This window comes from Ruditapes philippinarum, unplaced genomic scaffold (assembly GCF_026571515.1).
Source record: "Ruditapes philippinarum isolate M1 unplaced genomic scaffold, ASM2657151v2 ctg5805_1_1_1_1, whole genome shotgun sequence".
Classification (NCBI taxonomy): domain Eukaryota; kingdom Metazoa; phylum Mollusca; class Bivalvia; order Venerida; family Veneridae; genus Ruditapes; species Ruditapes philippinarum.
Window position 1 is genome coordinate 60,917 of NW_026864160.1, and position 14,346 is coordinate 75,262.

The 14,346-nt window shown below is 32.1% G+C and overlaps 1 protein-coding gene across 1 annotated transcript in view; it reads right to left on the minus strand.

Moving 5' to 3' along the window:
* LOC132724646 (26S proteasome non-ATPase regulatory subunit 13-like) overlaps window positions 1–14,346 on the minus strand; it is a 28,346-nt gene that overhangs the window by 8,646 nt on the left and 5,354 nt on the right. Inside the window, exons 3-9 of the mRNA XM_060709581.1 lie at window positions 13,606–13,640; window positions 12,852–12,907; window positions 12,252–12,295; window positions 11,688–11,774; window positions 8,875–9,046; window positions 8,074–8,153; window positions 290–415 (exon numbers count right to left, since the gene is read on the minus strand). Of these exons, the coding sequence (XP_060565564.1) occupies window positions 290–415; window positions 8,074–8,153; window positions 8,875–9,046; window positions 11,688–11,774; window positions 12,252–12,295; window positions 12,852–12,907; window positions 13,606–13,640 (600 nt within the window). The remainder of the gene's footprint in view (window positions 1–289; window positions 416–8,073; window positions 8,154–8,874; window positions 9,047–11,687; window positions 11,775–12,251; window positions 12,296–12,851; window positions 12,908–13,605; window positions 13,641–14,346) is intronic.

Sequence of the window (14,346 nt, forward strand, 5' to 3'; positions counted from 1 at the left end):
TTCCATGTGATTTCCAGATCAATTTAATTCATTCATGAATAAAGTTGTTTTCATTTGACTTCCAGATCATTTTAATTCATTCATGAATAAAGTTGTTTCCATGTGTGTCCAGATCAATTTAATTTATTCATGAATAAAGATGTTTCCTTGTGACTTCCCATCAATTTAATTTATTCAAGAATAAAGTTATTTCATTGTGCTTGTCTATCATCTAAAAACTTTGTGTATATCACCATGGTATTTGCTTTGAAATATATTAACTTACAAAAACATGTCCAAATTGACTCACCTGTCCTCCCCAGTTTTTCTTGAGATCATCAAACTTGGAAATATTTCCACTGTTAAAGGCATATAGTAACGAAATGACCCATTCTTTCTCCGTGTTCTTTAGTGAATCTAAGATTGGATGTGCTAGCTGTAATGATATAAAAATCTATATTATATAACTAGAGCTATCACTACAGGTGATTCATCATACCCCAGCCACCACATTAAATATTAAAACAAGAGGGCCATGAATATAATCTAAGCTCTAGCTGTAAGAAGATTTTTTAAGATTTTACAATACACTTATAGGGAAAAACACCCTCCCCCCCCCCCCACTCTGGGCGGGCCAACTTTGCCCCCAGGGCTTTTATTTGGACAAACTTGGTAGACACTCACTAGAAGATAGTTCATTCTTAATATCTAAACTCTAGCTCTTTGGGTTTTTTAAAAGAAGATTTTTTAAGTTTTTACTATATACATATAAGGAAAATCAATGATCCCTGGGGCGGGGCCAATTTTAACCCCAGGGCCCTTATTTGAACAAAAATGGTAGACACCCATTAGAAGATGTTTCATGCTAAATATCTTAGCTCTAGCTCTTAGGTTTTTTTTAAAAGAAGATTTTTTAAGTTTTTACTATATACATAAAGGGAAAAACAATGACCCCCTGGGGCGGGGCCAATTTTGACCCCAGGGCTTTTATTTGAACAAACTTGGTAGACACCCACTAGAAGATGTTTCATGCTTAATATCTAAGCTCTAGCTATTTGGGCTTTTTAAAAGAAGATTTTTTAAGTTTTTACTATATACATAAAAGGAAAATCAATGATCCCCGGGCGGGGCCAATTTTAACCCCAGGGCCCTTATTTGAACAAAAAATGGTAGACACCCATTAGAAGATGTTTCATGCTAAATATCTTAGCTCTAGCTCTTAGGGTTTTTTTAAAAGAAGATTTTTTAAGTTTTTACTATATACATAAAGGGAAAAACAATGACCCCTGGGGTGGGGCCAATTTTGACCCAAGGGCTTTTATTTGAACAAACTTGGTTTACATCCACTAGAAGATGTTTCATGCGTTATATCTAAGCTCTTACTATTTGGGCTTTTTAAAAGAAGATTTTTACTATATACAAAATCAATGACCACCTGGGGCGGGGCCAATTTTGACCCCAGGGCATTTATTTGAACAAACTTGGTAGACACTGACTAGATGATGTTTCATGCAAAATATTTAAGCTCTAGCTCTTTTGGTTTTCTAAAAGAAGATATTTTAAGTTTTTTCTTTCGGTTGCCATGGCACCCAGAGTTCTGCTTAGAATTAAATTCTATGAATAATTTTAAAGGTGACCACCAAAGGAACATTCCTGTGAAGTTTGGATGAAATTGGCTAAGCGGTTTATGAGGTGATGTCATTTAAAGTAAAAGTTTACGGACAGACAATGGATGAAAAAGTGATCACAAAAGCTCACCATGTCACTTTGTGACAGGTGAGCTAAAAATAAGAGGTCTTAAGCCAAATTCAAACTGAACCTATATTTTATGATGATCTATCTGTGTACCAATAAGTATCGCAATTTATTACCTTGTTAAAAGAGTATAATCATCTGCTGACCATTATCTTTGTAAGTTAAACTAGAAATGTGTCCGTAGGACACAGGTGCCCCCACACTCCACTGTTCTGTCAATCTTATGACTCTAGGTCAAATATTTTTTGGATTACATGTGCCACAAGTTGAAAACTTAAAACCTTTTACTAAGTAAAGGGCAAGAACTTTTTACAAATACTGAATAACTCCACAAGCAAACCCCAAGGTGCATAAGTACACATGCTGACCAACATTCTTGTAAACTTTCAGGCCTACAAGTCGAATACTTTTTGAGCTATGCATGAACAAGTTAAAAATTGCAAATTTATACTACTGTAAGTCAAGGGCAATAATAAAAATCCACATGCAATGTCCCAGGTGCATAGCTTCAAAGTGATGTTGATCATTATTCCTGTAAAGTTGGTTGATTCTAACTCAAGCACTCGAGGAACAAATAACACAACATAATGAAATGGTTTTTACTAAGTCAAGGGCAATTACTCTGCAAATACTGGATAAATCCACTAGGGAAACCCAAGGTGCGCAACTACATATGCTGAGCAACATTCCTTTAAGGTTTCATGACTCTATGTCAAATCTTTTTTGAGTTACATGCGCAAAAGTTGAAAATTGCAAAATTTTACTAAGTCAAGGGCAATAACTCTAACAAGAGCAGTCACAGGAGACAGCGAAGCTCGACTAACTAAATACTAATTAAATTTCTTCTTATGACAAGAAGTTATAGTTGTTAACAAATTTCAAGTTCAAGGGAGAATAATTCTGGAAAAAGTCACACTAGAGTTATGGACCTTGTCATACAACATGTGTGTAATGATAAGAAATATATATTTGAAGTTTGAAGTAGATACCTTAAAAAGTAAAGAAGTTATAATATTTCTAAAAGAAAATTCTAAGTTCAAAGGTAGATAAATCTGAAAATGTTGCTTCAAGAATTATGAACCTTGTCACATAAAATGTGTTTGATTATAAGGAATATGATTATAAGTATTTGAAGTTTCAGGTAGATACCTTTAAAACTAAAGAAGTTATAGTAAAAAGTAACATTTTTCAAGTAAAACAATCTAAGTAAATGGGGAGACAATTCTTGCAATATTGATGCTAGAGTTATGAACCTTGTCACATATGATATGGTTGATGATAAGGAACATATATTTGAAGTATGAAGTTGATCCCTCAAGAAATAAAGAAGTTACAGTAAAAAATAATATTTTTAAGAAAATTCTAAGTTCAAGGGAAGATAAATCTGAAAATATTTGCACTAGAGTTATGAACCTTGTCTCATAAGATGTGGTTGATGATAAGGAACATATATTTGAAGTATGAAGTTGATCCCTTAAGAAATAAAGAAGTAACAGTAAAAAATAATATTTTTTAAGGAAAATTCTAAGTTCAAGGGGAGATAAATCTGAAAATATTTGTGCTAGAGTTATGAACCTTGTCACATAAGATGTGGTTGATGATAAGTAACATATATTTGAAGTATGAAGTTGATCCCTTAAGAAACAAGAGCTGTCACAGGAGACAGCCAAGCTCGACTAATAAAATACTGGACGCAGTAAGGAGGACAAAACTTTGAAAGAAAAACCAATTATGTATAATTATGAATTAAGTTATAGTAAAAAAATATCATTAAATTTTGTTAACATTAATTCCAAGATCAAGGGGAATAATTCTAGAAAAAGTCATGCTAGAGTTATGAACCTTTCACACAACATGTGTGTAATGATAAGAAATATATATTTAAAGTTTGAAGTAGATACCTTTAAAAGTAAAGAAGTTATAATATTTCTTAAAGAAAATCCTAAGTTCAAAGAAAGATAAATCTGTAATATATTGCTTCAAGAGTTACGAACATTGTCACATAAAAAGTAATTGATGATAAGGAATAAGTATTTGAAGTTTGAGGTAGATACCTTTAAAACTTAAAAAGTTATAGTAAAAAATAAACATTTTTCTAGTAAAAAAATCTAAGTTTATGGGGAGATAATTCTTGCAATATTAGTGCTAGAGTTATGAACCTTGCCACATAAGATGGGGATGATGATAAGTTACATATATTTGAAGTATTAAGTTGATCCCTTTAGAAATAAATAAGTAACAGTAAAAAATAGTATTTTTTAAGGAAAATTCTAAGTTCAAGGGGAGATAAATCTGAAAATATTGGTGCTAGAGTTATGAACCTTGTCACATAAGATGTGGTTGTTGATAAGGAACATATATTTGAAATTTGAAGTTGATACTTTAAGAAATGACAAAGTTATAGTGAAAAATATATATAGAAATAAATAAGTAACAGTAAAAAATAGTATTTTTTAAGGAAAATTCTAAGTTCAAGGGGAGATAAATCTGAAAATATTTGTGCTAGAGTTATGAACCTTGTCACATAAGATGGGGATGATGATAAGGTACATATATTTGAAGTATGAGGTTGATCCCTTAAGAAATAAAGAAGTAACAGTAAAAAATAGTATTTTTTAAGGAAAATTCTAAGTTCAAGGGGAGATAAATCTGAAAATATTGGTGCTAGAGTTATGAACCTTGTCACATAAGATGTGGTTGTTGATAAGGAACATATATTTGAAATTTGAAGTTGATACTTTAAGAAATGACAAAGTTATAGTGAAAAATATTTTACTGCACCAAAACTTTAATCTGAAATCTGGACGCGAACGTGGAAGCCGACGCTGGGGGAGTAGGACAGCTCTCCATATACTTCGTATAGTCGAGCTAATAAACAAGAGCTGTCGGTAGGACAGCAACGCTCGACTATTCTTAGTGCTTGATAGTAAAAAAAATGCCTGATACAGTTACCTCCTCCTGTTTACAGGTTGGGGTCATGATGGTGAACAAGTGTGCAAAGTTTCAAAGCCATATGTCAATGGACTTTGAAAATATTTGAACTATTACAAAAACTTTAACGTAAATTCTAAGTCGAAAAAGGGGCATAATTCTGTCAAAATGCTTGATAGAGTTACCTCCTCCTGTCTACAGGTTGGGGTCATGATGGTGAACAAGTGTGCAAAGTTTCAAAGCCATATGTCAATGGACTTTGAAAATATTTGAACTATTACAACAAGAGCTGTCGGTAGGACAGCATGCTCGACTATTCTTAGTGCTTGATAGTAAAAAAAATGCCTGATACAGTTACCTCCTCCTGTTTACAGGTTGGGGTCATGATGGTGAACAAGTGTGCAAAGTTTCAAAGCCATATGTCAATGGACTTTGAAAATATTTGAACTATTACAAAAACTTTAACGTAAATTCTAAGTCGAAAAAGGGGCATAATTCTGTCAAAATGCTTGATAGAGTTACCTCCTCCTGTTTACAGGTTGGGGTTATGATGTTGAACAAGTGTGCAAAGTTTCAAAGCCATATGTCAATGGACTTTGAAAATATTTGAACTATTACAAAAACTTTAACGTAAATTCTAAGTCGAAAAAGGGGCATAATTCTGTCAAAATGCTTAATAGAGTTACCTCCTGCTGTCTACAGGTTGGGGTCATGATGTTGAACAAGTGTGCAAAGTTTCAAAGCCATATGTCTATGGACTTTGAAAATATTTGAACTATTACAAAAACTTTAACGTAAATTCTAAGTCGAAAAAAGGGGCATAATTCTGTCAAAATGCTTGATAGAGTTACCTCCTCCTGTCTACAGGTTGGGGTCATGATGGTGAACAAGTGTGCAAAGTTTCAAAGCCATATGTCAATGGACTTTGAAAATATTTGAACTATTACAAAAACTTTAACGTAAATTCTAAGTCAAAAAAGGGGCATAATTCTGTCAAAATACTTGATAGAGTTACCTCCTCCTGTCTACAGGTTGGGGTCATGCTGGTGAACAAGTGTGCAAAGTTTCAAAGCCATATGTCAATGGACTTTGAAAATATTTGAACTATTACAAAAACTTTAACGTAAATTCTAAGTCGAAAAAGGGGCATAATTCTGTCAAAATGCTTGATAGAGTTACCTCCTCCTGTCTACAGGTTGGGGTCATGATGGTGAACAAGTGTGCAAAGTTTCAAAGCCATATGTCAATGGACTTTGAAAATATTTGAACTATTACAAAAACTTTAACATAAGTGGTTACGCCGACGCCGACGCCGACGCTCGGGTGACTGCAATAGCTCTACTTATTCTTATCGAATAGTCGAGCTAAAAACTTTAACGTAAATTCTAAGTCGAAAAAGGGGCATAATTCTGTCAAAATGCTTGATAGAGTTACCTCCTTCTGTCTACAGGTTGGGGTCATGATGGTGAACAAGTGTGCAAAGTTTCAAAGCCATATGTCAATGGACTTTGAAAATATTTGAACTATTACAAAAACTTTAACATAAGTGGTTACGCCGACGCCGACGCTCGGGTGACTGCAATAGCTCTACTTATTCTTATCGAATAGTCGAGCTAAAAAGTTACAGTAAAAAATAATATTTTTAAGGAAAATTCTAAGTTCAAAGGGAGATAAATTTGAAAATATTTGTGCTAGAGTTATGAACCTTGTCACATAAGATGCGGTTGATGATAAGGAACATATATTTGAAGTTTGAAGTTGATACCTTAAGAAATGAAAAAGTTTTAGTGAAAAATATTTTACTGCACCAAAACTTTAATCTGAAATCTGGACGAGGACACCCCAGCGAGTAGGACAGCTCTCCATATACTTCGAATAGTCGAGCTAAAAATACTATATATATTCACATGAAAATACCCAGTTGCGCAACTATACATGCTGATCAACATTCCTGTAAAGTTTCATGACTCTAGGTTAAATCCTTTTTGAGTTTCATGAGACACAAGTTTAAAATTGCAAATTTTTACTCAAGGGCAATAACTCTAAAAATACTAAATAAATCCACACGAAAATACCCAGGTGCACAACTGCACATGCTTATCAACATTCCTTTTAAGTTTCATGACTCTAGGTTAAATCCTTTTTGAGTTACATGCGACGCAAGTTGAAAATTGCAATTTTTTAATAAGTCAAGCGCAAAAATACTGAATAAATCCACACGAAAATACCCAGGTGCACAACTGCGCATGCTTATCAACATTCCTGTTAGGTTTCATGACTCTAGGTTAAATTCTTTTTGAGTTACATGCGACACAAGTTGAAAATTGCAAATTTTTACTAAGTCAAGGGCAAAAATACTGAATAAATCCACACGGAAAATACCCAGATGCACAACTGCACATGCTTATCAACATTCCTGTTAAGTTTCATGACTCTAGATCGAATACTTTTTGAGTTACATGCCACACAAAAGAGAACGGACAAACGGAATGACAGACGGACAAGGGTAAATCTAAATGCCCCCCTCCCTTCCCTAAAGTGGGGGCACAAAAAGTGGCATAATTATATCAAACTAACAGAGTTATGAAACTTGACATAGACAGTTGCATTGTGATATTGCATTGATCTTCCAAGTTTCTTTACTGGTTCTCAGGAAGGGATGGGATGGGACAAGAAGGGACAAGACAAAGACAGAAGTGATTTCTATATAGCTCACCCCTAAAACTATGTTTCATTTGGGGTAAAAATATTTTATATATTTAGTCTATATGGTGCTAAATCCCAAATATCAGAAATTTTTTAAAAGCTTTACTGGTGAAGGATTGTCAAAGTTAAGGTTTAGTGGTGTAAAACTTCCTATGAATGTTAAAAGTTTTAGAAAATCAGTTTTCAGAAGAAATGCGTTAAGATTTTAAGAAATGTAAAATATTTTTAAATTCATAAAATGCTCCATGTGCTACATGTACATGTTTTAATTAGGTTTTACATCACACCAACACGGTATAGGTAATATTGTGACTGGTGAAGGAAGACCTCCAGTGTCCTTCTGTGCATTATTTCAGGCACAAATGGGCACACGAGTAGAACCACTGATGTTCCTCAGATAAAAGAAACCAAATTCCTGTTGAGATTCGAACCCACAGCAGTGAGGGGCCAGTGATTTGAAGTCAACGACCTTAACCACTCAGCCATGGACGTCCGTACATGTGAGAAAGCTATCCAGCTAGCTTACAGAACATCTGTGATTGTTCCTGAAATACCACTCAGGTTCCAGTTATGCTGTGCACCACCAGTAAAGCTGTTATATGTGCAATATTATAAATACTGTGTTGGTGTGATGTAAAACCTAACCAAAATTAGAAGAAAAAGAACCCAGAGGTGTTGCAAATAGTAAAGATGTATACTCACAAGTTCTCCAAAGTTGTATACACCTTCGCCCAAAACAGCAGCTAGACCAAGATTAAATGCTCTTTCTGCCTGTTCCCCAGCTGTTTAAAATATCAAAAATTAACTTAATGATACAAATTACATTTCTAATGAACTCCAGAAACAAAATACCTAATGGTGTACCATTCAATGTTAAAAGACTTATTCTCTTATAGGCTTAAAGACAAAATAAATGTCACCCACAAACAGCCAAATATGAATATAGAAACAGAATGCACCTGTTCTTCAAAAAAGTCACATGGAATTTAAAAATACAAAATGTTCAAATGCATTTACATGCAGGCTTAACATTGGCCAATGTAAATTTGCATTACTAAAATCTAGTCAATATAAGATCGATTAACCATTGTTAACACAGTAACCAGTTGTCACTTTGTAAACATTTTACACAATGCATAAACTTCATTATGAAAATAATTCTAATCCAGTCATCCAATTTAGCACTGGCCCAGTGGCCGATGGCTAGTGAAAATTAGTTCCGGCCAGTGAAAATTTTAAGAAAATTTAGTTACATATATAGTAGAATAAATACATATTAAGTACATAATTATATCAATATTAAAGCCAAGCATGACCGATGTTTATCAGAGAGCTTGTCAACTCCACAAATCTATGTTTTATCAGTCATTTTAAATCAAAACTACAATAATTTTGCAACAAGTTTTTCGGTACTTCTTAAAATAAAATGGACAGAAAAGGCCTTCAAATAATGTCAAAATCAGGACATAATATCAAGAATATAAAAATTTTATTTGTAGTTACCTGGAATATCTTCAACATTTATACACCCGAGAAACCTGAGAGCTTCTTTATAATATTCAGCATGATTTCCCATGAGTTTGTGATAGTTACTCGACAGTTCGTAGAATCGACTATGTACGGATGAGATTCCATCTAGGGTATCTAATACACCCTGGCATTCCTCCACTACTGTCTAAAACGTAAAAATAAACACGACATGATTTTTCTTTTCCATTTTGTTCTTTTTCATTAATGTCAAATACTATTTAGGTGTCCTAGAACTATTCAAGAGTCCTAGACATAGTGCTATACTGTATAAGTGGATATTTATGTGTCACAAAAAATTTGCCAATGTCAAAAAGTGGACTTTTTGCATGCTGAATTATTTGCGAAAATATGATTTCTTGAATTAAGCAGAATCAATTAAGCAGGTACATTTTAAGAATATGCTGTTATTGTAATTGTTCTATTCAGTTGTTTAATACCATTTTTATTTATATAATTGTTTGAAATAAACATACATGTAGTTTGATAAAGACCTGATCCCACATTTTTTTGTCATATTTTGGAACATTCTTTTGTTATATGAATAACCTTTTGTGTTAATAATAGGGATGTCATCTGGAGCCGAAACAGCCATCAGGATATCCCAATAAGACATCCGGATGGTAGGATCATTGTTATATTCTTAGTTGGCTGATATGACGTAACCATTTTTCAAAGTGTAGTATTTCGTTTTACTCCCTTTTTTATTGAATGTTACGTATCGAAAAATTTTCTGTATTGATTTTTTTTTATCTTTTTTTTTTTATGTAGAATATGATTGTTATCGATAAATTTAATGTGTATGGTACTTACGATTTATGAAATGAAAATGAAATTCATTGCCGATTTTCTCAATTCCTCAATTAGTGCTATAATACACAATAACACTTGCTCACATTTGTGAAAACAAAATAACAGTCGTAAAAATAATTCAAATTAATGTTTCCATTGTTCAATAACACGCATACAATTTACACACAATGACCTTTGACAGGTGTGTACCGGCAGCTGGCTTTTCAAAAGAATCTGCCAATCTTTGATGTTTACCAACATGTTGCCCTGGCAGTTTGATTCAAATCATCAAAGAAGTTGCCTTAACTTACATGAATTACACACATTTTAAGTGTTCATAAGTGAAAAAAAATCTGTGAAAAAATTGTTTTTAAAAAATTGCACATGTTTGATTAATACTATTTTAAGGGAGAAAGCTATTTTGTCGAATAATTATCGTATCAATTTCAATAAAAGCTGTCATATATATGGTAAGTGCATTTCTTGATTTGATTATTTTATTTCTGCAGATTTTTCATTTTCTCACGGGGTGGTAAGCCGAAATATATGTAAAAAAATTTGGACATAAAAAATGTTACATCGTTGCCGATGACAAACGCACAGGACTTAAGAACATTCATCTTGTATCCTAAAAAACTTAAATTTGTTTGGTGTTTAATATAGATTAACAACATGTGTCATACCTGACTCGTAATTATTGATTTTTTGTGGTTTGCAGAGATTATGATGTGTATTGTCACTAAGGTACAATATACAATATGGTTTACATCGATTATCTTAACGCATGTATTTATCACATTTTTCTCAATATTCTGAAATATTGTATACGAACATCAGGATCCGAAAATCCGTTTCGGACACCGAATCGTGATCCGAACGTTCGGATATCCGGACTCCGAACGACATCCCTAGTTAATAAGACATAATTATATTGTTTCATTAAAAAATCCATGACTTGCTAAGAAACCAGAAATGAGAAATATAACTCTCAGTACCTGAACAGTCAGACTCATTTTTTTAAATGTGTTTTCAAATGATGAAGAAAGTTTGCCTAAAAAGAAATATTTTTTGTGCGATCAAATATTCATGAAAAATTTCAATTCGCAACAATCGCAAAAATTTCCACGTTGCAAAATTAATTACTTATACAGTATGTCAATTCAGATGACTAATTCCTGATCATCTTAACCAGTCATCACACCAATGTGAAATATGGAAGTCAAAGAGAATTTCGTCTCTAGTGTGATTAAATTCCATGACCACTGAATCCAAAGATACCCCTCTGAGCAATTATCAGATACAGGGTAACTGTAAAGGGGAAAACTGTATGCATTGCAGGAAAATGACCACATGAGGAACAAATGTTTCTTGCAATATTGGTGTAACATGTACTCAAGTTGTTTTTATTTCTTATGTGCTAATATGAAGATATGTGTATAAATGCATCAATTTAAACTTGACAAGTTTGCATTTTTGTACCATTTACCATGAATGACTAACAACAAGTGTAAGACTGAATGACTTGATTCTTTTCTATATGATATATATGGGCATCTTAAGGAAACTTTCAATTATAATCATGGATCAAGTCGAAGACGTGGCTTCTGACAGTTAAAGCTGCATGCCTCTATTAGAGATAAGCCAAAAAAAATCACAAAAATCAACTTTGAGAAAAATGAACAAAGATTTTAAGTAAAGTAGAAACATTAACAATTCAAGTAAATTTTCATGTTATATGCATTGAATGGCTGCAGTATTTATCACCTTATTTCTACTGCATGACTAAAGCAGTAAGGGCTATTTTTGCATATTTTGACCTTTATTTGGTAATTTACTTTGATTGTTTGCAATGTGTAAATTACTTTCTTTGTTCACTTGACAATATTTTATTTTTAATATATTTTCAAATTTTTCATGAAAATTATCATGAATCTAGAGGCGGGCAGTTTTAATGCAAAGTATAATAAATGAAAGATTTTGAAATTTTAAATATATACCTTTGTTCCATCAAGATCTTTGGTCTTTAACTTTATGGTTGCAATCTGTGTCAGACATAAAACCCTAGCTTCTGTGCTTGCCTTCACCTAATAAAACAAGAATTAAATGAATTTCGTAAGTATACTGCACACAAAAAAAATAAAAAGAATTTCCTGATACTTTGAAAATTCAATAAGGTCTACAAAACAGCAGAGTGCTCTACTTTTTAAATGCTTCCTTGTAGAACAAAAACCTTATAGGACATATCAAATTTTAAAATGCAGTGTAAATAAATTAATACTAATGTCTCCTACAATGACGATTACAAATACAAAAGTACTGGTAGCATTGAAAAAATACCTTCCATGATGATTGAATTTTTAAGTGTATCGCCACCCAGCACTAATGGGGTAAATATAATATATACTGCAACTTTCTTGAAATAAACAGAAGCTAAAAAACGAGCAAATATTTTCAGTATACAAACTGCATAAAATTACAATTTGGGAGTTCAGAAACAATATGCTTTTGTTAAACATGCTGAAATACTGATTAAATTTTTAGCTAAACAAGATGAAAATTACCTTTTCTTTTATCTTTTCCAAGAAATCTATAGCTTGCTTGGGATCTACAATGAATATAAAAATCTACTTAGTTGACCAAATATTTGGATAAAGCAATTTCATTATAAAAATAATAAGAGCCCGTCCATTAAAAATCTAATTAAAAGGGACATAACTCCAAAAATATTGCTTTCAGAATAATGTCCCTTGTCTAACAACTGCACTTTTTATGTTGATAACATTAAAAATGTTTGAATAATGGGCTAAATTTAAGTTTTTGCACAACAAAAATGACACTGCAGCAATCATAAAAGCTCGAGACATTTTTCAAAACAGACGAGCTTAAAATTGTATAAAAGCTCTTTAGATAAAATGCTATTAATCTTTGATGTACTTTAAAGGGAAATAATTAGAAATTTTAATTTGAATTTTTTTTTAGAGGAAATAACAAACCTCTGAATAAAAAAGTTCTTACAATTTTTTTCTTTTTCAAGGTGAAAACAAAGTACTTGCAAACACAAATATTTCCATTTTCCAATGCAGAAATTGGATCATTTTTCTAGGTTACTTACATGAAATTAAATGTTTTTAAATTCATGGACACAGTATGAAAATAAATACCTGCAATCTGTTTCACTACAAATATAATTATCTCAGCCAAAGACAGGTGGTTTATTCTAAAATTTGAAAATGTAGAAAATAGATTAATCATAACAATACATGTACACAGAATTTCCCAAAATAATTGCTTTCAGATTAAGAAAGTTACAGAAGCATTTGATATAAAGTCATAAAACAAAGCTATACAAAAATTAAAAAATTAAGTGGGAACTCTTTCAAGTCTATTAGTATTTATTACTTTTCATTACAATTAATAACTTGTATTTGACCAACATTTTATAAATAAATAAGAGCTGTTGATAGGCCAGCGTGCTTGACTATTCTCAGTGCTTTATAGTTAAACAAGAGATTGGAAAAAATTCTAAGTTCAAAAGGGGCTATTTTGTCAAAATCCATGTTGGGAGTCATTGACCTTGAATAATGACCTATATTATGCTCTCCAACAAGTGTGCGAGTTTCACTCCATTTTGAAGATACCAACTGGCTCACAAAAACGTAACTAAAGTGTAATGCCGATGCTGGGTTGAGTACAACAGCTCGCCCTATTCTTCGAATACTCAAACTTACAAGTAGGCTACTGAAAGTTGTAACTGTACGTGATCATAAAAAAAAATCCAAAAGGATGACTACTAGAAATGATTGATAAATCTTAAAGTCAATGCTTCACAGTTCTTCAATTTCTCAAATAAAACTCCTTTGTGTAAATTTATTTTAAATCTTAAAACATTTCAACAGTCTTTCAAGAAAGTCTTACCTATGCTCAAAATCAGAAATGAAGTTTTCATACATCTGAAAATGAAAATATATCTTAATATATTACATTTGAACAATATCAATGAAGAATGTTAATATCTTATATAAAATCATAACATCTAATGACCTTTCAAACAAAAATAATTTAAAATGCTGTGAGCATAGAAGAAAATGAAATTATCAGTTTTTATCACTTAATCAATTGTTAAAATCATTAATAACATGCTTTACTCTGGAAAGTGAAATTATATTTGATAATTTTCACTGTAGCCAGACTATATTTGAATGCATATGAAAATAATATTTCATAACTGAATGGAATTATCAACAGGAATAAATTCTGCTGTATGTAAATTTTGCTTTTTTATGAGAAGCTGAGAAGCAAGTAAATAACTGCTTAAACTGTGTTAAAAATTTACAAAATTCGAGAAATTTTGCAGAACTAAATTTCAACATTGGTATGGTGATGTCATGATGTGATGATGTCATGAAGAAATTAACCCATGGCATTATGTGGCAAAATAAGTAAAATTGACTTAAAATCACCTGAAAAGCATGAAATAAATAGAAAATTTGTTTGTCTTGCATGTAAGATTGAAAGATATTTCACTCATGAACACCAGCTATTATATTTTCACTAGTGGCTATGCCAATTGTGAAAATAATCAAAATATTGAATCTGGTGTCAACTCGGGAATGTTGAGTTTAACCAAACTATTCTAATTTATCTACTACTGGCAAG